Below are 22,641 nucleotides of genomic sequence, written 5' to 3'. Positions count from 1 at the left end.
GGGCTTTCATACATTGCACATGCAGTTTTAACTACTTCAAATCACTATGAACTGCCATCAGCTGCTATGTTTCCACAAGACTATGTTTAACCCTCACCATGCTAGGTCAGATTAAACTTTCCCCAAATTAAACAGAACGGAAAAATCTGTTTCAAAGAAGAATAAAGTTAATTCTGCTGGCACTGGGCTTATCTGATTTACCGATTCCACTGCAAAGCTGGGAGCAATCTTTTCATTTATTTCCATCAGTTTGTTAGTAAATAGGTGCCTGTCCTCGGTGGCCATGATGGATTCAACTGAGGTGCCCAGGACCTTCACTCCATACTCCTGCAGAACACCTCGTTTGAACAACTCCACTCCTGAAAAGAGAATATGGTTAGAATGTTGTGCAAAGAGGAAGTGTATGGAGATCTGGACCTCTAGCAACTCACATACATGACCTCCTCACCACAGAACCTTACTGCTAGCAGTCCACATTAAAGGTAAGATCCACAACAAACTCAGCTTTTAGTCTCCCACATTCAGAAAAGCATACAGTCAGATGCTTACATTTAAGGGAACAGGAATGTTTTCATGAATCTCCTGAAACATTTATACCTATGCTAATAGAAGGCAAAACCAGCCCCATCATTCTGAAGGGGGAACATTTTACACGCTTTCCCCATCTCATTTCCACTTCTGTCTGTGCCCATTATTATATTCAATAGGTATAGTTTAGTTATTTCTCATTTTGATAGATATAGCCAATATTGATCTTATATATATGTCTGAAAGTGAATTAGGTATTGTAGCTGAGACACTCATTTTTGTTCATAGAACCAAGTATAATGAGTGTAAAATTCAGCTACAAAGCCAAAACGATTCCATGATACATACCACAGTTAAGAGCTGTCTGGCCGCCCATGCCCAAAATTAACCCATCTGGCCTCTCTGCTTTGATGACCTCTGTGACAAACTGTGGTGTAATGGGGAGGAAGTAGACTGTGTCAGCCTGCTTTAAGCCCACTTCATTGGTTTGGACTGAGGCAATATTGGGGTTCATGAGGACAGTTTTCACATTTTCTTCCTGGAAGATGAAAATTACCATCTAAATATATTGCATTCAGAGAAATAAGCCAGAAGAAACAATAGACCAACAACTCATAAAGAACAGCACAATTAACTCAAAATGGTGCCTTTTATGCCGCACCAGGTCACAGAAACTAGAATAAATTTCAGTTCTTTGAGGACCTGGCTGCAGTGGACTAGATATCTGTCTTAGATAGCCAACATACATGCCCAAGGAGCTCCTATGTGATAAACCAGAGCACAGAAAGAAGAAATGTAGTTTCCCAAAAAAAAGTATTGCCAGGACATTCTAAGAGTATGGACTGTGTTAGACCCCAACTTCATGTGGCGCCCAACGACTAGGGAGACGATACAATTGCTCAGGGATCCAGTTGCTCAGGGAGCAAACACCAGCACACATTGCTCGACAACAGCTTTATTCAGAATGAAGACAGGTTCAGGCGAGCTCCCAAAAACCCAACAAACCAGGGAGCAGCATTGAACATCAGTTCTTTCCACATTTATACACCTTGGTTCATACTCCTTAGCATTTACTCCACCTTGGTTCCTCCTTTGCTCCACCCATATCTCCTCCTATCTCAAGCTCTGCCTCCGTTTACTGTTTACTTCATTAGCATGACATTGCCTATGCATTTTATTCATTTACATGTCTTTTTGCTAAGAGGGCATGTCTAAGACCTTGACTCCACTTCTTCGGTCACTGGGCGGACTTTGACCAAAACCTGGAAGGTTCTGAAGGCCTCTTTACCAATCACCATTCACCTTTTTGCAAAAATTTATCTTGGATTCTTTTACTAGTTATGTGTTGTCTTTCACATTTCAGCCTGTTTTTCAGTTCCATGTTGTATCATCTTCACATTCCTAAGGCTTCCTCATTTGCAGCACACAAACTTACACAGACTCACTTGAAAATGGTTGACACAATTATATGGTTACTTAGCATAAGCAAATGGCTGGCTTAGCATAAGCATTCATAAGTAAAATCTGCCTTACCGCCTAATGATACATAATGAGCTATATATATATATATATATATATATATATATATATATATATATATATATTTTACAACACTACTATATTGTTAAGAAAATGCTTGCCTAAGCATCTTGCAATGTTACTTTTAATATATCATTCTGCCTTGTGGTTAGCAGCTCTGCTAGGCCACAGCTTACAGCTTTTTATTCAGCTGCAAATTCAATGCTTCCCAAGATCCAAATACTGTCACCCTAAAAGACTGTTAAATGAATACTATCAACTAACTATTTTGAGTTCTCTGCTGTAAATATGCAGCAATGAAGCATCAAGGTGAGGAAAGGTATACGTCTTTCAGAAAGAGCAACAACATGCCCCAAGCAGGAAAAGCATGCAAGGCAAAGATCAGTTCATATTGTAAATTTTGTGATAAAAGGTACTTATTACGGCTGTGCAAAATTCCTACAGGTGTCTCGTTTCAAAGCTGTTTTGATGCATTTCGAACTTCAAACAGCGAAATTCATGAACAGCACATGCCCCCGGTGGCTGGGGAGCACAGCTGTGCCAGCAGCAGTGGGAGTCTGGTGGCGGTGAGCAGGGGGCATGGCGCACGGTCAGCAGTGGCAGGGGTGGTGAGTGCTGACCATGGGTCAGCAAACACCCATAGGCACTGCCAGAAGCGGCAGCCAGGGGCAATCATGGACTGCCCACAGATGCTGCCAGCACTGCCAGCAGTGGGGTGACAAGCAGCGACTGCCTGCAGGCACCGCCAATGCTGTTGGTGGTGCCTTTTCACAGGGGGTACACCACCACAAGAAGGAGTGCACGTGCACTCCCTACACATCACCCCTGGTGAAAATGAGGCGATGAGCAGGGGGGACAGGTGGGAGCCCCCCCTGCAAGCACCGGCTAACTGCTGCAGCTGCTTCCCCTTACCCCCACTTGGCAGCATTAGCCGTGGGGGACTCCCCCCCCCCCCCAATGGTTGGTGGGACTGCATCAGTCGCTCATGGCTTCAACTATATACTGAGACAGTGAGCTCACCAAATCATGTTTTGAAATAAAAAATTTGGTCCTTTTTTCTCCTTTTCATAATCAATCTGTAAGCATGCTGGAATATGTACATATTTGTATAATCACCACAACCGCTTGACAGATTGTTTGTGGAATGAATTTATGGCTTGCTTGCCCAGGGAGCTGCTCCTATATTATTGATCAACTTAGTCACACACACTGTTTCTTTTGTCTTATTCAGATAACATAAAATACATCAATTAGACCATGCCAAAAGTTTCTGCTGACACTCCTTTTTCCAATGGAAACTTGGTGTTTCAATTTAAAAGCTTTTTCCTTGGGGAAAAAAAAAGTAAAAGATTTAAAAGTTGAAGGAAAATGTTTGGGATTTGGGGAAGCAATGGAAAGCCAATACTTTTCATATGGTAAGGTTTAGGTTTTATGATCATAATATATTCCTTTGATTTGTCCAGAAGCATTTTTCCCTATTTTTGTGCAAATTTTCCATTGAGGAAGGAAGATCTATCAATTTCCTACCAGTTGTAATAATTGTATATTTCAGACCCATCCTTGTCCTTGAGAGAAGGATTTTTGCAGGTGATATTTTTGTTTGGCCCACCTACATGGTTAGGACAGACTTATATATGCTTTTGAATGCAATGCATTCTTCTTCAGGTCTTTATCATGGCTACAAATTCACTCAACACTATTTAATTTTATGCACATACCTAAGGGATGGATTTAAACACAGAATTATTTGTCTTGTTGAGCTCAGGCTTAATAAACAGAAAGGGTGGGAAATACCAGCAAATCAGTATCTAAATTATTTTGTTTTAAATGGTGAGGTGAAAGTTTGGCAAAGAAAGATCTTTAGCCTCTTACTTTCTGCTTGTGTTACCTGCCCCATTTTCTGCCACCCACACGATGTAGTTTTCCCTTGGTGGGTGCTGACCAACTGCCTCATCTTTGGCATGCTATTGTAAATCACCACTGCTAGAGGCAAGGTCAGGAAGAGCAAATGCTGCCTCTGGAATGGCTGATTAATGCCAAGATCACAACAGCTGGCTGGTGGCAAGAAGAAAAAAGGGGTATTCTAGAAGGTCAAGCCAGCAAAATTCAGGACAAAAACTGCACAGTACACAGTACAGGTTTCTCTGGCTTTATGCTGTACATGTGATCCTGGAAAAATGTCACACAGTTCAAATTTGCATAAAGGTAACCCACTTTACAATGTAACAAATAGGGATCCATTCCAAGACCTCGATTGTAATGATCCCCAGACCCATTTCTACCACTTTTACAAGACACTTTTGGTACTCACCAACAGCAGACAGTACACACAAGCGTGGGGCACTATCATAATGAGGATGGCAACTACAGAAACATGTCGGAGACAATGAGGGAGGAGCATAGGAGACTATATTTTGGTGCATGTCACTCCCACAATGCACCGCACATAGCAGCTGACTGTTGGCTTCCACCACACCGATCGCATCACAGTGAATTTACCTCACATATAACGAATTTTTGGTATAGAAAGGGTCATCACATAAGAGCGAATTCACATGTACAGAACCCACATAAAGCGAGGGAAACCTGTAGAACTAAGTTTGGAAGATGGAGACAAATAAAAAGGTGCCCTCCTTTAAAATTCAAGATGCTATTTGTACAGAGACTACCCAGGTCCAGGACTCTCATTTCCTGATTTGATATTGATTAATTGAACATGTGAACACTTTACACAAAATGCTAGGCTTGGCAATGCAGATTAATACAGCACATGTCAAACAATGCTTTACAACATTTGGGGTTCAGTTCTCAATTACTATAAGTCTCACCCTGATGCAGGAGTGTAGGATGCAGGATGAAACAAACCTATTGGGAAGGAATGTGGGGAGATATCTAAGTTACCTTTCCTCTTTCCTGATTTTATTTTAACTTGTGGGCTTAAATTGCCCTGACAACTTAGAGCAGTTTCAGGGCTTCTCTAAACTACATACTCTGCAGTCAACAGCTGCACCAGCTGTGTATCTGGGAGTGTCATGAAGTCTTTTTTTTTTTTCCAGATGAAAGTGTGCGAGTGACAAAGGTAGAGGAAGGAAGATCTGGTTACACTGGCCTTATACTATACAACAGTAACCCTGTCTTTGAAGGACTTTTCAGCTGCTTATTCTAGTTCATCTTCCAGCTACTTTGCAAAGCACAGGGAATGGATTCATTAAAGCCTGTTTTTAAAATGTATCTTCTTTCATTTACAATAAATACTATTTTATTTGGAAACACTAATAGGAGAGTGCAGAAAATTCATAAACATTTTCACCAAAAAGCATGGCTTTTCTATTCCCTTATTACTAATGACTTCATCACATTCATTTCCCACTAGCATCTCAATGAATAACAATTTATCTGAAAAACAGCTGAAGAATCAGAGAAGTTTCACTAATTTGAATGCAAACTACCCTTTGTCACACCATTCATTTACAAAGTACATTGTTTGCCATTCACTGTATTCCTTTTTTTTTTTAAATTACAGGTATTCTATTAGAGAGATATAAGCAACACACATCACAATGAAGAGCAAGGAGTCAAGGACCAGGACAATCCAAAGGATAACATTCAAATTCCAGCTATTCATAATTATTCCCCCCAAGAATCCAGGCTGAAACAAACTCAGATCAGTGGGCCAACAATTCACCAATAGAAAAAAAAAGTCATAAGTCCACAGTTTTAGAATAAGTAAATAAGTGATCGTCTAAGTTGCAACAAAGGAAAAAAGTTGAACAACATTCTTGTGTGTTGTCTCACCTTCATGGCTTTAACAGCCTGTGATCCAGAGTAATCAAATTCCCCTGCCTGCCCAATTGACAGACCCCCAGATCCTAGGATGAGAACTTTGGAGACCTAGGGAAAAATGTATGCAACAATTAATATGATTTTTAAAATGCTACAAAGCATAGGAGTTAGAGCTGGGGGAAAAGAACCCTACAATATGGAACTATTTTGAATTACAAAAAGAAACCAGAAGGTCTAAGGAAAAAAAAAAAGCCACCCTCAGAAAAACTGTGGCTTTATTTCCAGCTTTACAGGAAAAGTTTTCTTGAACCCATCACATGTACATTTGGCTAAAGAAATGCATATACATCATGTTTTGCACAAAATACAAATAAATATATTGATTATTTTATTTCTGTGTAGACTACCATCTTTCATTTTGGCTTCCCACTGCTTTGTTTTATATTTTTTATTCAAAGCCCTGCTGCATTTGAAAGGAACCATTTATTATTAACATCCTACTCATGAAACAAATAACTTATGTGCTGGCAACACAGCTTCAGTTTGATACTAGACTGGACTACAGGATGTGCCTTGGGACAGAGAACTTCATGATAAACATAGATTCTGTTTGAAGAACATACAAATACACATACACAAAACCTGCACATAGGAATAGAAAGATTTAATAAAATACAGAAAGAAATCTATAATGGAGCTTCTATGAGGGAGTCCCATGCTCCAGTTTCCCAGCGACATGTTCATGCAAAGCATTTTCTACATTTGAGTCAATACAAGTCACAGCTACTCAGTGACTGACAGATAAAAATAAAGGTCATTAATATACTGACCTCAACTCTAGTAGCGGTAGCTCTGGCCTTGGGCAGCACCGAGGCAACAGTAGTACCTTTGCCCTTCTTAATCAGTGAAATAAATGAATTGAATAGCAACTGGGAAAGATAAACACATATTTAAGCACCCAAAATGGAGCTAAATAAATTATGAAAGTTAAGGCAAAACAAACTTCTTGCTGCAGGCCGGAGGGTTAGGTGGTGTAAATCAGTTTAGCTCCACTGATATCAGCATCTTTGATTTATACCAGCAAAAAAATTGGCCCCATATTTCTAATTTTCATCATATTATTTGACCTAGCAGATGAACCTAAGTCAAAGAAGTAAGAAAGCCTCAAGAAAGAGAACACAAAGAAAAAGCATTTAAAAATTCACACACAGTTGAATATATCTGCTAATACATAAAGGATATATGAGTTCAAAATCTATGTGCTGTACACTTAACCAGACCAATGGAGCTATGAGGATTTACACCAACTGAGAAAGGGCCCTGTTACATATATCTTTAACAGTTGTTTGTTATTAACCTGCAAACTGATTGGGCACATGTTTGTCCTTGAGTCAGACTGCAGATCTCTAAGGATATATAGTACACTATAAAATGTGTTCAAAACACTGAAACTGCATGGCAGCTTGGAAAGAGATGTCTAAAGGTGGTTTTTAAGTTCTTTGAGATTCTCCTCTGAAGTGGTAAGAACTTCCTTACTACTGAGAGATTCACTTTTAAACATAAATACAACATTAAATTATATAATTTCTAAACACTCTTTCTGCTTCCTTTCCCTACAAGTACCACATAATATATTTATGCTCAGACATGCCTTCTTTTCCTTGCAACGTCCCCTGCTGCTTAGTCGTATTCGGTGACTATGCAACTTGAGAAGAGGGATTAACATTTCATTTCAGCTAGGAGAATAGAGGTGAATGAGTGTGAATTCACTTACATAACTCCACAATTACAATGTCTGGAAGTGGAACTCAAATGTATTAAAATGTTAATATGTTTATTAGAAATAGCATCTAGATATTTTTTTGAAACAGAAAGTTCCTTTTTGCAACCATCACAGGTTCAAGAAATTTCAGCCCAGTCCTGCTAAAATTTAAGCCCACAAGCAATATTCTGCACAGAAATTATCCACTCGCACATAAGGTCCCACAAGGACCAAAAGCATGTATATTGTCTAAATATTTTCTACTACTCACGAGAATAGAGTTGATTTCAATGAGCTTTGGATTGTGTTAAACATGAGTAAGACTATACAGGATTGGGACCTTTACTAAGGGCCTCACTTCTACGAAAACAGGATTTAAGAGCATCAGTGCATAAAGATTTTCACTTTACCTGATCTATACTCAATGCACACTCCTTCAGCAACTCCAAAACCAAACTAGAATCAATCCCTGTACAGTACCTCCGTGTCCGTTGGCCCCGCGCTGGCCTCTGGGTAGAACTGTGCTGTGAAAATTGGTTTGGTCTCGTGCATAATTCCCTGCAGGGATAGAAATGATTGCCTTAAACACCTTCCTGGTAATGAGTGAAGTAACAGAGAGCTACTGCTTACCACCCTCAAGGCATTAAAGGTCAAGAACCAGCAGGCTTTTAGGGGATGCTGAGTTGAAACTCATTTCATTCCAGGTCTTCAAACAATGTTTTATCCAGTAAGCCACTGAGCTGCTCAATCATTACTCATGCTACAGCATCAGTGTAGCCCATTGGGTTGTGTGCAGCTGAAAAGTGAATGCTTTAAAGTGTTATCGAATTGTAGGCACTTAAGAGAAAAGATATGTGAGGCTCCTTCCACACAGAATGCTGAAGCAGGTGGGGGAAAAAATATACAGTAATAAAAGGTCACCCTGAAGGAGGCTGGAGTAGAAAATCTGCATTTACTGCTCCAGTTTGGCCTCAGTCCTGCTGAAAACAATGGACAAAATTCACCTCTGCTCTAACTCCACTTACTTTTCTTGTTTGATTTGAATAAAAATGGATGTCACCTAGTCTCTTTCGCACAAGACAACGCAACAATTGTGGATGCTGTGGAACGCAATTCAAGTTGCTTCTTTCCCAGGCCATTGCTGAGATGGGACAAGTAGAACACTGTGTTGGTCCCAGGAAAGCTGCAGAATTGCCCAAGCTTGACTTGAAGCTACTGTTTGCAGTTTCAGACAAGCTGGAATTGGATGCCTAAGACTTCTCTTGTATGGCATGACAATCAGCAACTGAATTCTAGGAGAAAGGATTGGAATGGCTCCCGTGACAGCCATTTCTGTGTGACTAGTGGACAACTCTACTAGGTGGAAGATGAGAAGCCAGAGCCTCCCAGAAGGAACCAGGAAGGGTGGGGAGAGGAGGAAAGAGTCCAACAAGTGCAGGCTCCATATCTAATCACCTAGGTGGAACAGTGAGATTATATTCCAGCTGCATTTACAGAGCAGGGCTGTTGTTCAGGCCAGGGGCCAAAAATGGCCCAGAGTATTGGGCTCTTGGCTGAGACAGGGGGAATGATAGGTGCTGGTTATGATGTTTTCCTATAATTAGCATGGAATGAAGAACTGAAAATTACATGAATAATTACATGTTGTGAAATAATCATGAGGAGATGAGGGTTTCTCTGAGTTTACCAGCTATTTCTATATATGTATCTTTTCAAATGTTTAGTTCTGAATAAATATTTGGCATCTGCATTGCTTTGCTAAGCTCTGGTACAGACTCTCTTCCCTGATGACATTAGTGCAAAGGAAGTTACGTGTGTGGCAGACCCAGACACAGGCATGGGTGAACCGGGCAACTGCCTGCGGCCCAGATAAAAAGGGGGCCTGAAAATGGCCTGTTTTTTTTCCCTGTTGTCTGATTATTATTATTGTTATCTCTGGCAAAGGTGGGGGGCGATACTAAAAGTTCACCCGGGGCCACCAGAAGTCTAGGTACAGTGCTGATGTGTGGCTGTCAAATTCTATTTCCGTGAATGCTTGTGCCATCTGTACTAAGACAGCGAAGCTCCTTGATAGGCTGTAAAGGCCAGAACACTTGCAGAGGTTTGAGTCTACAACCAAATGGAGGCCCTATCAACTAAGCAATACATTTAGATCTAGAAGTCTCAAGTTTAGTCCCCACAGAAGGACTGTCCAGGGGCTTTACTCCAATTTTCCACATAACTCTGAAGTTTGCCTCCAAATACTTTCCCAGAAAAGTTTCTCTGCTTCAATCTCTATGAAAACAAAAAAAGGGGAGAGCAAGCCCATTGTAAAGGTGAAACAAACAATAATAGGCTTTGAAGAGTTTGTCTCGGGGGGGGTAGGGGGGGTTGAAGAGGTTAGGAAGGGGGTTGCATTATTATTCTACCTCTAGTCAGAAATTTATTCAAGGAAGGACAGCACCAGCTGGCAAACATACATACATATATTAAATTCATCTGCTGGAAATGCTTATACTTAGTTTGGTTTCTCAAAAGTCTATTGAGTTTATATGAGCACAGCACAGCGTTCAACCTGTCAGGTTTGATGTGAGGTGGGACTAATACAAGAGGACAGGGAGATTTCTCCCAAGAGGAATTATGTTTTAAATACCTATTTTTCAGCAGTATTTTTGAATCCACAGGTCAATGAAGACTTACAAGAGGCAGCCTAATCTAGCAGGTAGGGCACTGAATGGGGGTCAAGAAGTGCGGGTTCTCTCCCTGCTCATCCGTTGACTTACTGGGCAATTTAAGCAAGTCACTTTTCCTCTCTCTGTTTTGCTGTCTTCACTCCTACTCCTTGTCTAGTTAGATTACAAACACTTTCAGGCCACTTATGCAGTGTCTGGCACAATGGGGCACTGGACTGGAGATTTAGGCTGATATCCATGAAAGGTATAGAAATCAACCTAATCTTTATGGAGAAGCTCCCCAAAAAGCTTTGTAGGAGTCTCTGCACTGATTCTACAGCTTGGTTAACTGACTGTGTGAATAATACAAGGGTCACTGCACTGATTTACTGCCTTGCCAGCTGAGAGAGCACTACCACTGAACACAAAATATAATCAGATAATTAAAGCGACAGGAAAAGGGTTCTTATGGAGCACCTGCTCATGATGTATAACCAATAAAGTTGCTCCTCCAGATAGAGCAGGCTTAAGCGAGGTATCTGAGTGAAATGAACAATGGATAGGGGACACTATCTAAACCTTTGCTTGAGTAGATATCTGGAAAGTTTGCACCTACCTCATTTGTTTGATCATTGGCATTCACAAAAAGGGGTTTCCAACCAGGAGGGAGGGTGCTGCTGTCAATTGCATAACCGTGGTTCTGAGCAGTAATGAAAGCCTGTCCATTCACTGCACTCAACACGGGTTGATTCTGCCCTCTGATGACAGATATGAAAAGAGGAAAGGGACAGAGAGGTGAGGAATAAAAGGAGCAGTGCACATGAAGAGCAGAAGGAAAACACTGGAGTTAGTACTGTATGGTACTTAGCAAAAGCAGAGTGCTGAAAACTCCCATTATACAAGTGCACAATTAGCAAAGCTAACAGAAAGCCACAAATCCTTCTTCCAGCCAGCACCCAGCACAAGCAGGTCTGACAATTCAGAGTTTATAGCTACCCAGCAGCAGCTGTTCAATTGCTATAGCCAGTATCACAATCACAATGATAAGGCAATAAAGTTAAAACAGATATCCTTTAGCTCGTTTGGACCATTTGGAACAAATGGTTTCCAAGTGGCCTCAAAAGGAACAATTTATTTGGCAGGATAATTTTAAAGGAATAAGATGAATTGCTGTAACAAAGAAATAAAGGGTATGACCTCATGGCATGACACAGTGCTGTGCAGAGAAACCCAGATTAGTTTGGGGACTAGAAGCACTATGGTCCTCTTAGCATGACATTCCAGCCAAGCTGAGAAGCAAGGTATATCAGCCCAGGTGGGTTATATCACACCACTACAGGTAGGCTGCCTCCAATATGTACGCCAACTCATTCAGAATGATCTGTTATCTCTGTGTGACATTGAACTGTGCCATGTACATATGTCCACATTACTAGTACACAGGCTCCAACAGAGTCATGTTTCAGCACACTTCAAAAGGCCTGTTAGGAAATAAGATGGACAAAGTGTATTTTGTATACAAAACAGTAATCAGTGAAATGTCTATAGTAGGATACACAAAATGTGTCAGTTTTGTAATCTGACCAAGACAGCGACCAGAGGTATTCCCAAATAAAATAATGCATTGCTCCAGCCTACATGAATAGCAATGGAGGATGAGGCAACAATATCTTTGAAGATATTTATACCAACTCCATCTTAAACATCTTGGACACAAAACGTACAGTGTAAGGCTGCCATATTTGGGTGCCTGTACATTAAGTCAAAGTTTCTTTTAGTTCATTATTTAAAAGAAAGGATTCAAACAGGAATATCCTTTGGGCCTGGCCTCCTAAGTCAGAAGGGGATCCAATGAGCAAGTGAATCTCTGAGCAGAATATAGAACCATTCACAGCTGAACACTACAGGCCACCATCTACTCTTCGCTCTGGAAAAAAGAGCTGCACTGTGATCCTTGATTCCTCAGCTTGCTTCACAACTCATCTCATGGAAAGAAGGTTGGGAAGACAGCCCATCTGGCATCACAGACATGATAGGTTTCATTAGTGATAAGGTGGCAAAGGCAAAATGTTGATGTAGCACAATTCTTTGCAGTATGTTGTCTTACCTGTTGGCCATGGGCATCTTGTAAGATGTAGCTCCAGCTGCCACTCCAGTTATTAGGTTCCCCATACTGACCCCAAACAATGGCACCTGGCAATCACTCTCCAAGACCTAGATGGAGAAGATTTTCATCAACCCAAGAGTGAGATTCTTGCACCATCAAATCTTCCAATTCAGAGGTAAAATATATTCATACTCATTAGCTTTGAACACAGTGTTTCAATGGAGAAATGATTTGTTTTGGGCAACTTACATATAAAATAATTTAATCTGCTTATTGCTGGGCTAGTGTTCCCTATATGCTCCTAATTCACAATAGGGAATATAGGGCCCAACACATATTCCTAGCAGAGAGAAGTGCTCCTATCCACCATCACACCCCTCCTTTGTCTGTATGGAGGTCATTGCATACAGTGGGAAAGCAGTGGGAAAGATGAGGGGAAACCTACCCAATGAGGGCATATAGAGAGATCAGCTATGGTTCCCTATGGGCCAGCCTTTAAGGGAGGATACATGACTGCAGATGCTCTGTCTTTTTATAAAAGTGACTATTCATATACTAGGGCATATTACAAGTGAGGTCTCCAGTCCTCGGAGCTAACAGTTTAAGCAGACAGAGACAGATGCCAAACTGGAAAAGTAACAGAAGTGAAATTTCACATGACTTGTTAGTGCACACAACTGCTTAAATTTTTAATCTATGATCCACTTGTTTCCTTGAGAAACGAGCAAATTATTGCATACAAAAGCCTTGAGATGAATTCATGGATGTCATTGGTTAGAAAATCCCCTAAGGGCTCGCACTTTACCTTCTTGACATTCTGGATCAGTTCCTGTGCTTGTGTTGGATCCCCAGGGCCACCAGAAATAAAGAGCCCATCATACTCCATCCTGGTGAAGTCATGATTCCAGGGAACCACATGCACCTCTGCCCCCCGCTGGAAGAGAAACCAAAGAGGCAAAGAAAAAAAAGTTTTCAATTAACTTTCCTTCTTCCACAGTGAGCCGATTCTAACTGATAACAAAAAGCCTACCAGGCACATTCCATGGTGCACCAAAAACAGCTCAGCATGTCAACATGAAGACTCTCTTTGACAGTTACTTAATTAATAGTGTATTAAATATGTGGTTACCTGGGCAATACAGGCTAAAGGCTTCACATTGACAGTACGAATATCAATCCTGTGACCCTGACAGCACAGATTTCTATCACTTTAACTCTAAAGAAGTCAGGTTAGAGTTCTCATTCACTGTTCATTCATTACCTTAGGCCAGATGGTCAATTAGTTCAAATGGAGGGCCACTTAATGAGTTTCAGTGAACTGTTGAGGGCTGCAAGGGTAGCCCCATCTATTGACAGGTGCTCGGCCCCCTGGTCACCATCTTGGGACCAGAAGTCCTACCTCTAACCCCTGATCTTTTCCACTAGAAGTGCCCCCCCCCCACGTCCTCCAGTAGTACTCCATTTGGGAGGGAGGTTTGCCATCTTGAAACCAGAAAAAAACCAAATTATATACTAAAAATCATACATCTACTATAACATATGTTAATTTTATTTCAAAAAATAATTTTGTCCTGATTTGTGTGCGTTTGTGTATTGTAAATAGAGGTGACTGCATAACAGATCAAAATGAAGTCTTATTCTTGTATATTGTGGGGGGCATGGGGGTGTGGGTGGGTATGGGATTTGTTGGGGGTGAGTGAAAGTGGATATGGTATGTGGGGGAGGCTGTGTGTGGATGTGTGAGGTTTGTAGGGGTATGGGTAGGCATGGGAAATGTGGAGATGGGTGGGTATAGGGTTTGTGGGGAGCTGCGGGTGTATATGCAGTGTTGGGGAGAGTGTAGGGGTATGTCCAGATGTATGGGGTTTGTGGGGGATTTAGGTAGGTGTGAGGGGTGGGTATGGGGATGTGTGGAGATGTGTGGGTGATTGTGGAGTTTGTGGGGGGCTGTAGGTATAGTGGGATTGTGGGGTGAGTGGAGGTGGAAGGTGTGATGGGGTTATAGCTGAGAGGGTGTGTGGGGGGTGGGTGCATGTATATGGTGGGATGTGCATGTGGGCTTTCCCCTACAAAACAGGCCTCCCTCACACATGCCCCCCATTGTGCACAGCTCCTGCTGCCAGTGACAGCAGCAGGCAGGAGGCCCTCAGGGCGCTCACAGCACACAGCAGGCCGAGCCCCCCACACCTTCCATTGTGCAAGGCTCACATGCAGTTCCTGGATTCCCCACCCAAGCCTCACGCTCCCAGGGGAAGCCGCACACAATGAAGCCAGCAGTGTAGGCCATGGGGTTCAGCCAGGGCTGTAGGGAGAGGGGCACAGCCAGCCCAGCTCCATAGTACGGAGTTCCCTATTGTCCCCCATAACCTGCATGTGGCAGTGAGCGGGGCTGGGCCACTGGCTCCATCACACAGGGCTCCCCCAGGAGGTGCGTGGCTTGGGAGAACCCAGAAACTGCATGTGAGCCCTGGAGAGCTCCGTGCAATGGAGCCAGTCAGACCCCATACCCCACCAGTCCAGGCTTCATGCTCCTGCTGCCCGACCGTGGGCCCCTGCCAGCCCTGGACCTGCGACACTGGCATGGGACCTGTACTCCTGCCGCCAGTTGCCTCCTGCCTGCTAGCTCGCTACCGCTTCCCACCTGCCCACTGCTGCTTCCCCCACCTGCCCATCACCACTGACCACCACCACTTCCTTCCTGCCCACCCACTGCCACTGCTGCCCCTCCCCCGCCCACCACTGCCACTTCCTTACCTGTGGGGCTGGGGTCAGGGCTGTCCTGAGGGCAAGGGTGAGAGCGCAGCATATGCTGCCCCCATAGGAGTGAGCTGGGCTCAGCCCCATGTAAACACATATGGGGCAGCCCGGGGTCAGACCAGATACAGTGAATTGGTAGGCACCTGCCTGTGGGCTGGATGAAAATTGTCTGGTGGGCCAGATCCAGCCCGCGTGCTGTATTTTGCCCACCCCTGCATTAGTCACATGTTTCACTATAACTTGGTAAGTAGTGACATTGATGTCTCTGGACTTGGAGGCATTAAAACTACTCAAGTACTTCCAGAACGCATATGCACCGCAAGTAGCACAGCAGCCTCTGTGTGTGGCACACAGCAGACCAGGGAGGGAGCAGGCAACAGAGCAGCAGATAGGGCACAGAGCAGAAAATAGATCAGAATAACAGATAGAGCAGAAAGTAGAGATCATAGTAACACTCAAGGAGGGTGTGGAGCCCCTCACTTCTCTATATCATCCTCCTTCCCTAATTCTAGTTCAGTGAACTCCATTTAGACCACACATCAGTTTTGCATATGAGGAGAAAATAGAAGGATCTGTTACAAGCGGATTTGTAGATATCTCTGTCAAACGATCCTGTTTGGTAAACAGTTTATGTTGAGATGACTTTTCCTGTGTTATCCTGCTAAAACCTTCTTCTGCTAGAAATGCTCCTTCTTTAACTTCCAGCACCATGTACAAAGTTAGTATGGTTCAATATTACTCCACTGTAACAGCCTTATGACTTAGTATTTTAAAAAGTAAGTGTAGAAATGCAACCAGCAATAGTTCTGCAGTGCTGCATAAAGCAGGCTCTCTTCCATAAGAGACACAAAAATCTAGAGCGCAACACAAAAAAAACCTCATCATGTCAAAGCATGGTAACCTAACGATCTACATGACCAGTATGGCATAAGGCCATGTCTGTTTCTCCCCAAAAACTCTGCTCTGTGACAATTTGATTAGGATGGGCCCAGCAGAGGAGACACACCTTCACCCTATCTCTTTAGGTAACCTGAGCTGGATACATTCCTGAGGGAGGAGGGAAACCTGCTCCCTCTGCCTACATGACTAGTATCACATACCTGGGTGAGGGGCTTCCTCCCTGGTGGGCTAGAGACTGCCAGTCTGCCTGGCAACTAGTGATGTATTTCAAATTGGTTGGCTGACAGCCACCAGGTGCTGGCCTCCATTGGACCAAGTAAATGAGGTCACAAGGGCCATATAAGTTAAGGACTGCCCAGGAGGAGGGGGCAGCAGCCATGAGGGAGACTCAGAAATGGAGAAGAGGTATAACATCTGAAACTTGCTCTCTCTCTCAAAACTCATGATAAAGGAACTGTCTCCAGAGGGAATCTTCAACTGCCTCTGGATGATACTTGTGAGTAAGCTACCTGAGATCTAACTAGATATTTAGCTTGCAGTAACTCAGATGCGTGATCAAAGGCTACCCAGACAGGGGAGTTTGCTCTATGGGATTTCTCTGATATTGTTCTACCCTGTACCCTATTCTAACCTTACCCTCTGTAACAAAAAAGTTCTCCTTTGTACCTAGTGTGGGAGACTTATTGGGAGTGGGTCTAGATTATGTCTTGGGTTCCCCTTGGTTCAGCTGACTAAGGGAGACCACTACTTGTGCTTCTGACTGAGGGAAGCATCCCAAATTCTTGAAGTGAATCAAGTACTCTTGAGGGCTACTAGGCCTGTGTTTCCCAGGGTGCGCAGAGCCAGAATCAGCCCAGAGCCCTGGGTGGCGGCAAGGGAACACCCAGGCTAGCGGGTGTGCTCCAGGAAGGGGTCAGCCAGACATGAGGCGCCCCCAGGGAGGCACTCGGAGCCTGGAAGGTAGTCGGGTGCAGTGAGGTGGGTGGCTTAATGCAGGAGCACCCCCTACTGGCCCGCCACAGCCAGAGAATGACTTGGAGCCTAAGAAACCCAAAGGAGGAAAGGAGACCATCTCAAGTCCTTCTGTGGGGAAGTAAAACAAAAAACTGCTAAGGCTACAAAGCCAGCAGGTCAATTATGGCAAAACCCTGCAAGAAAAAAGGGCATTAATGTAAAATATCCTGCTTTTTTGGTAATTCAGTGCTAATTCTTCCTTGGTTACTATTAGAGAGAGAGTGGCACATTCTTTATTGAAAATACTGCTGTCTTGCTTTCCTGTGGGTCTTCTCCCTACCATCCTATGGACCTTCTTATAGACTTCAAAGAACACCTTACCCTTTGGTATTATCTAAAAAGAGTGACCTCTTTCAAGGACAGCACTTACATTGCAAAAAAAAAATAAAAATCCAGATAGAGTGAACACTGAACCAGTATCAGTGACAAGTTCCCTGTAACAGATATGGCTAGTCATTCTTGCCTGATAGCAATGATTCAGAAGACTCTAGAGGAGAGAAGTAGAAAGCTGTAACTTACCTTTACTAGCAGACGGATAGCATTGTGTTTTAACCCGCAGTCCACAGCTACAACTTTAATTGGATTTCCATGGCCATATACTTTGACTTCCTAAAGGTAGGTTTAAAAAAGACAGACATTACTACAAATCCCACTTAGGCAGAGAGATTGTTAACCAGTGGGAAGTGACTGGCACTAAACAATCTATTTGCAAGGAAATCTTAGGAAGTATCACAGAGATTGATATTTCATTCATTTTTTAAAAAGGAAAATATTATAATGCTGGTCCAGGAATAGCAATGATGCCTAAGAAACTGATCGTTTCTAGAGTTAATGATCAGCATTTCTGTGTTTTGGCTCATTAGTGGTAAGTAAAAACTGAATTCTCGAGAAATACTGCTTACTTAGACACAGTAATAAAGAAAGCCAGTGCTGGACACACTAGGCAAGACTGTCAACTGGCCTCGCTCTATTACTCCATAATAGAGTGAGGCCAATTTAAACCAACTGAAGATCTATCCCATTAGACTTTAAGTACAGTCAAATCCTGATAATGTCACATATGTAGGGAGCTGACAAAAGCCTGTGATATTAAGCAGAGTTGACAATAACTGGAGTCACACACCAGTTAGCACTCACTCATGTTCCTACTGATTCACAACGGGCACTGTCACAGCCCTAAGGGGCTAGCATTTATGCCCTTATTCCTTTTGTGTAATTATGTGAACTTATGCAATATCCAACCATGGTACTTATTAAGTGTCTATCATAAGAAATGAAGTAAAAAACTATAAAAATTGTGCAATGTTAAAAACTTGTGCACTAATTTACTGAAGGAAAGAGAGGCTTTATTGCCCCCCAAAAATAAAAAGTGGGAATGCTTAAGTCCCACCCACTCACCCCTTTGCTCCAGTGGCACCATGCCTGGGCTTCACTCACTCTCTGACCTTCTCATTCGGTTTTTTTTTGTTCTGTTTGTACTAAAAACTATGCTACATGGTAAGAACTTGTGCCCCTAATGTAATTTACCGATGACATAAACTGTGTGTGCATCAGTAAAGCCTTAGCCAGGCCACACTTGGGCTCTGGCATTAACTTAAATTCCCAGGCCCTGAGCTAGTACCTGACAAGACTATGCTACAATTATAAAAAAAAAAAAAATCATAACTTTCTGCTATCACATATTTTTAGGTATATTTTTCCAAGACAAATGACTTTGCCAATAGCTGTCTGCTAACTGTTTTGACCTTGAAACTTCCTTTGATCACCGTGACATTAAGCAGTAATTTATCCAGCACAGAATGACTAAGTTGTTGACATTAAGCCATTTGTGCCAATGTCTGGAGTGGCAAGAAAAAGAGGGCTTTTTGTGTTGTTATATGTGGAAGCCAGCCACTGAAGACAAAAGGCTTGTGTTAATAAACAGGACAGGGTGAGAAGTGATATTATCCAGGTTGTCCTGTACCATTTTGATCCTCTAATTTCAGTGGCATTACATTTCAGCCTTGCTGACTCACTACGCATAAATTTGCATGCCACTTTATCCTCTGGTTTCAACATAGATGGAGTAAGATAAAACTGAGTCATTATATGTTATATAGACCCCCCCCCCCCCTTCAAAACCACAGATTTGCTAACAGTTATGGGTAGTAATGCTGTAAGTGTATTTGTGGAGCAACTATACTGAAAAATACTGGATTTTTTTTTCGTTATAAATGGAGTAACTGAGTCAGCATCCAGCTGGAATGATTTTCATCAGGGAATGTCCACAGCATCCTTCTTCCTTGCAGAAGCTAACTTCCTTGTCATCCCGAGCTGTGCAGAGCCTCTGACAGCTGAGGCTTCTGAATGCACATCAAACAAAATGGCTTTTCTCTGTCTGATACGCCACTGAGCAAACTATTTTTATTTTATTAAATAACTGCTTTATATCAACTTCCTTGGCGCACAGATAGTTCACAGCAGGAACACTTGAGGGTAAAATGCTAAATTCTGTGTTCATGCTGTCTGGAACTGGGTGACAAACGGAAACTTTTCATAGGTGACCTGCCACCAGCAAGGACGAAAGCATCATCTTCTATAAAGCGGCCTGAACTGGAGTGTACTAGGAAGCTGTAAAAGCCATCTCTCCCTTCATATTTTTCTAGCTTACCCCTTGTTTAGAATGAGTTTAAAGAGTTTCTTAAAGAAAAAAGTACATACATTATTAAAAAGAACGAAGTTTTAACAGTCTATAAAGGTAAACAGTAGCATATCTTATGCTAGAATGGTTTGGAAGTCCCTTGATGGACTTACAATTAAAGAAATTGCTCAGAGTTCTTTTAACCAAGAATGAACCTGAAGCAAAAGCTCTGACTTGAGCAGCTTTGGGAAGTTCAGATCCAAATTGGAAATGTGCAATTCAGAACAGGCTGTTATATGCAGTTCATCAGTAAAAGCAAAACTGCTCCAGGTTGATTTTGTGGCCTGCAGGTACCACACCCATTAACCATTCCTGGTTTTCCTCTGTCCATTTGATTAGATTTTTGTGGACAAGAGTGACTTGACATTCTTGAATGGTTAAACATATTTTGTCTGCTCAGAACCTGAATCTCACTCCCAAGTTACCAGCACAAAAAAAAAAAAAAAATCTCTGAGCAACTCCCTGAAACACACAGTTCTACCGACACAAATGTCCTGTATAAACATCTTCAATAAAGAGAACTTACTGCATTAGCACCAAAAGGCGGGAGGGGAAGAGAGGTGGGAAATCTATCACTTCTAATGTATCATTAATAAAAAAAAGCTACTTTTACCACAACCTGATTTACATGAAAAGAGCTGTTTGGTAACAGATAGATTATCATGTCCAGTAATTACCACCATTGAACAGTTTAGTTAATTGTCAGCTTTATTTGTGATTCTGCTTTTTAAGCCTATAAAATGAAGTTATAAACGTAATGAGACCACAGAACCTCTGTTAATCTTATTATATCTCCTTTATGGATGCTATTTTCTGCATCTTTATAGTAATTCCCTCTTGGTAATGGGAAAGCTTATCAACAGCAACCTTACCTATTGCTGATTTATGGCTCAAAACGGCTGCAGCTGGTACTTTGGGCTTTAGCTTATGAAGACTTCAGTGGACAATGCCCATTAGCTTATACACTAAACAAGTGCCTGATCCAAAGCTTAATGAAACTGATTCCATAACTCTCAATAACCTCAACAGAATCTGAATTAGACCCTAAAGCTAGATTTGCAGAGATGCCTAATGCATTTTGATATGAGATGGCCATCCAAAATCCTTAGGCAGTTTTGCCATCTGAATCTGGATGAAGTTGGGAGGTCTGAAAATTCACTCTTGGATCACTGGTCAGTCTGTTCAGAATTGAAGAGGTCCAGGTTCAAACTGCAATATTGTCATGCTAAAAAGTAACTCTTTGAAGTACACAAGAATAAATACTATGCTTGAAAAACCCAGGAATGACATAGACTGCAACATGCTCCTCATCCATGTGGGCACAAATGACACAGCTCAGAGCAATTCCAGGTGGGTTATAGTGACTACAGGGCTCTGAAGGATGGGGTTCAAAGGGTTGGGAGTGCAGGTAGTTTTTTCCTCAGTCCTTCTGGTTATGGGTCACGGGCACAGGAGGTACGCATGAATTGAAGAAGTCAATAGAAGACGGCAGCGCTGGTGCCATCGTGAAAGCTTCAGCTTCTATGACCCTAACCCGCACTTCAGAGATGGAAGCACAGGTCTGTTGGGAAGGGATAACCTTCACCTCGCTCCAATGGGGAAGAAGCTCTTCTCAACCAGAATGGCTCACCAACTTGATAGGGCTTTAAACTAAGCTCACCAGGGGATGGGCGGACAACCACCAGTGAATGCCACCAAGCGACAACCACAGAATTAGTAAGTCTTGCAGCACAGAGGACACAAGTGAATTCCCCACAGGACTCACTCCTACCCCAGCCCAGGGACAGGATTCTTCTAGGAGTACTGGGAAGCCTAGGACCTCTGATGGCAGGCTTACTTGCCTGTACACAAATGCCAGAAGCCTGGGAAACAAACAGGAGGAACTGGCCCTCTTGCTAAATAAAAATCAATATGCTCTTATAGGAATAATGGAGACCTGGTGGGACTCCATCTATGAGTGGACCACAGGTATAGATGGCTATACCTTGTACAGGAAGTATTGTGTTGCTAGAAAGGGGCGGGGGTGTAGCTCTCTATGTGAAGGGGCAGTACACTTCTCTACAAGTGGAGTTTGGCACCCAAGAAGGGTGACTCAGGACCCTTTTGGGTCAGATTAAAGGGGGAACATGGTGAAGGGGATATATTGGTAGGAGTCTACTACAGAACTCTTAACCAAGAGGAAGATCTTGACCATGCATTCACAGGAGAACCGACAGAGGCTATACATGCTCGGTGCATGGTTTTCATGGGTGACTTCAACTACCCTGACATCTCATGGGAGGAGCACTCTTCCAAATCTGATCGGTCACATCAGCAGCTTTCTCACCTGCAATGATGGACTCTACTTGTCTCAAGAAGTCTATGGGCAAACAAGAGATAAGGCACTGCTAGATCTGGTACTGGCCAAAGGGGATGATCTAGTGAGCAACCTGAGAATTGAAGGGAAGCTGGGAGACAGTGATCATGAGTTGATCACATTTTCTATCCATCACCAAGTTGGCAAATCAGTCAGCAATGCAGAAATCCCTGATTTTAGGAAAGCTGATTTTCATAAGCTCAGGAGGCTGGTTGCCAAGGCCCTGAGAAACCAGGATCTAACAGAGAGGGAGTCCACAATGAGTTATTGCTCCTTAAGGACGCAATCCCTGAAGCACAAGGGAAGTCCATCCCAGCCTGTAGGAAAGGTAGAAAAAGGGCTGGGCAACCCCCATGTGTAAATAGGGGATTCATGCACCTCCTGCATCTGAAAAGAGAATCCTACAAGGGTTGGAAGTCAGGTAACATCACCAAGAAGGATTATTCAGCACTGGCCCACACCTGTAGGGAGCAAACTAGGAAAGCCAAGGCTGAACCTGAACTCAAGTTGGCTACAGGAATCAAGGACAACAAAAAGTCCTTCTTCAGATACATGGGTAATCAG

General features: G+C 42.6%; 1 protein-coding gene and 1 long non-coding RNA gene across 2 annotated transcripts in view; one reads left to right on the top strand and one right to left on the bottom strand.

Moving 5' to 3' along the window:
• CPS1 (carbamoyl-phosphate synthase 1) overlaps nucleotides 1-22,641 on the bottom strand; it is a 144,346-nt gene that overhangs the window by 86,377 nt on the left and 35,328 nt on the right. The window contains exons 7-15 of the mRNA XM_006276652.3: nucleotides 17,561-17,650; nucleotides 13,176-13,304; nucleotides 12,371-12,477; nucleotides 10,880-11,021; nucleotides 8,093-8,170; nucleotides 6,681-6,779; nucleotides 5,863-5,958; nucleotides 877-1,066; nucleotides 202-359 (exon numbers count right to left, since the gene is read on the bottom strand). Of these exons, the coding sequence (XP_006276714.2) occupies nucleotides 202-359; nucleotides 877-1,066; nucleotides 5,863-5,958; nucleotides 6,681-6,779; nucleotides 8,093-8,170; nucleotides 10,880-11,021; nucleotides 12,371-12,477; nucleotides 13,176-13,304; nucleotides 17,561-17,650 (1,089 nt within the window). The remainder of the gene's footprint in view (nucleotides 1-201; nucleotides 360-876; nucleotides 1,067-5,862; nucleotides 5,959-6,680; nucleotides 6,780-8,092; nucleotides 8,171-10,879; nucleotides 11,022-12,370; nucleotides 12,478-13,175; nucleotides 13,305-17,560; nucleotides 17,651-22,641) is intronic.
• Nucleotides 280-6,241, top strand: LOC132250361 (uncharacterized). Its single transcript, XR_009462039.1, has 2 exons — nucleotides 280-482; nucleotides 5,591-6,241. It is a non-coding gene; the product is annotated as an uncharacterized LOC132250361 (long non-coding RNA).

Source organism: Alligator mississippiensis, chromosome 4 (assembly GCF_030867095.1).
Source record: "Alligator mississippiensis isolate rAllMis1 chromosome 4, rAllMis1, whole genome shotgun sequence".
NCBI lineage: Eukaryota > Metazoa > Chordata > Crocodylia > Alligatoridae > Alligator > Alligator mississippiensis.
Note: the sequence above shows the minus strand (reverse complement) of the source record. Positions and strands in the feature narration are given on the sequence as shown.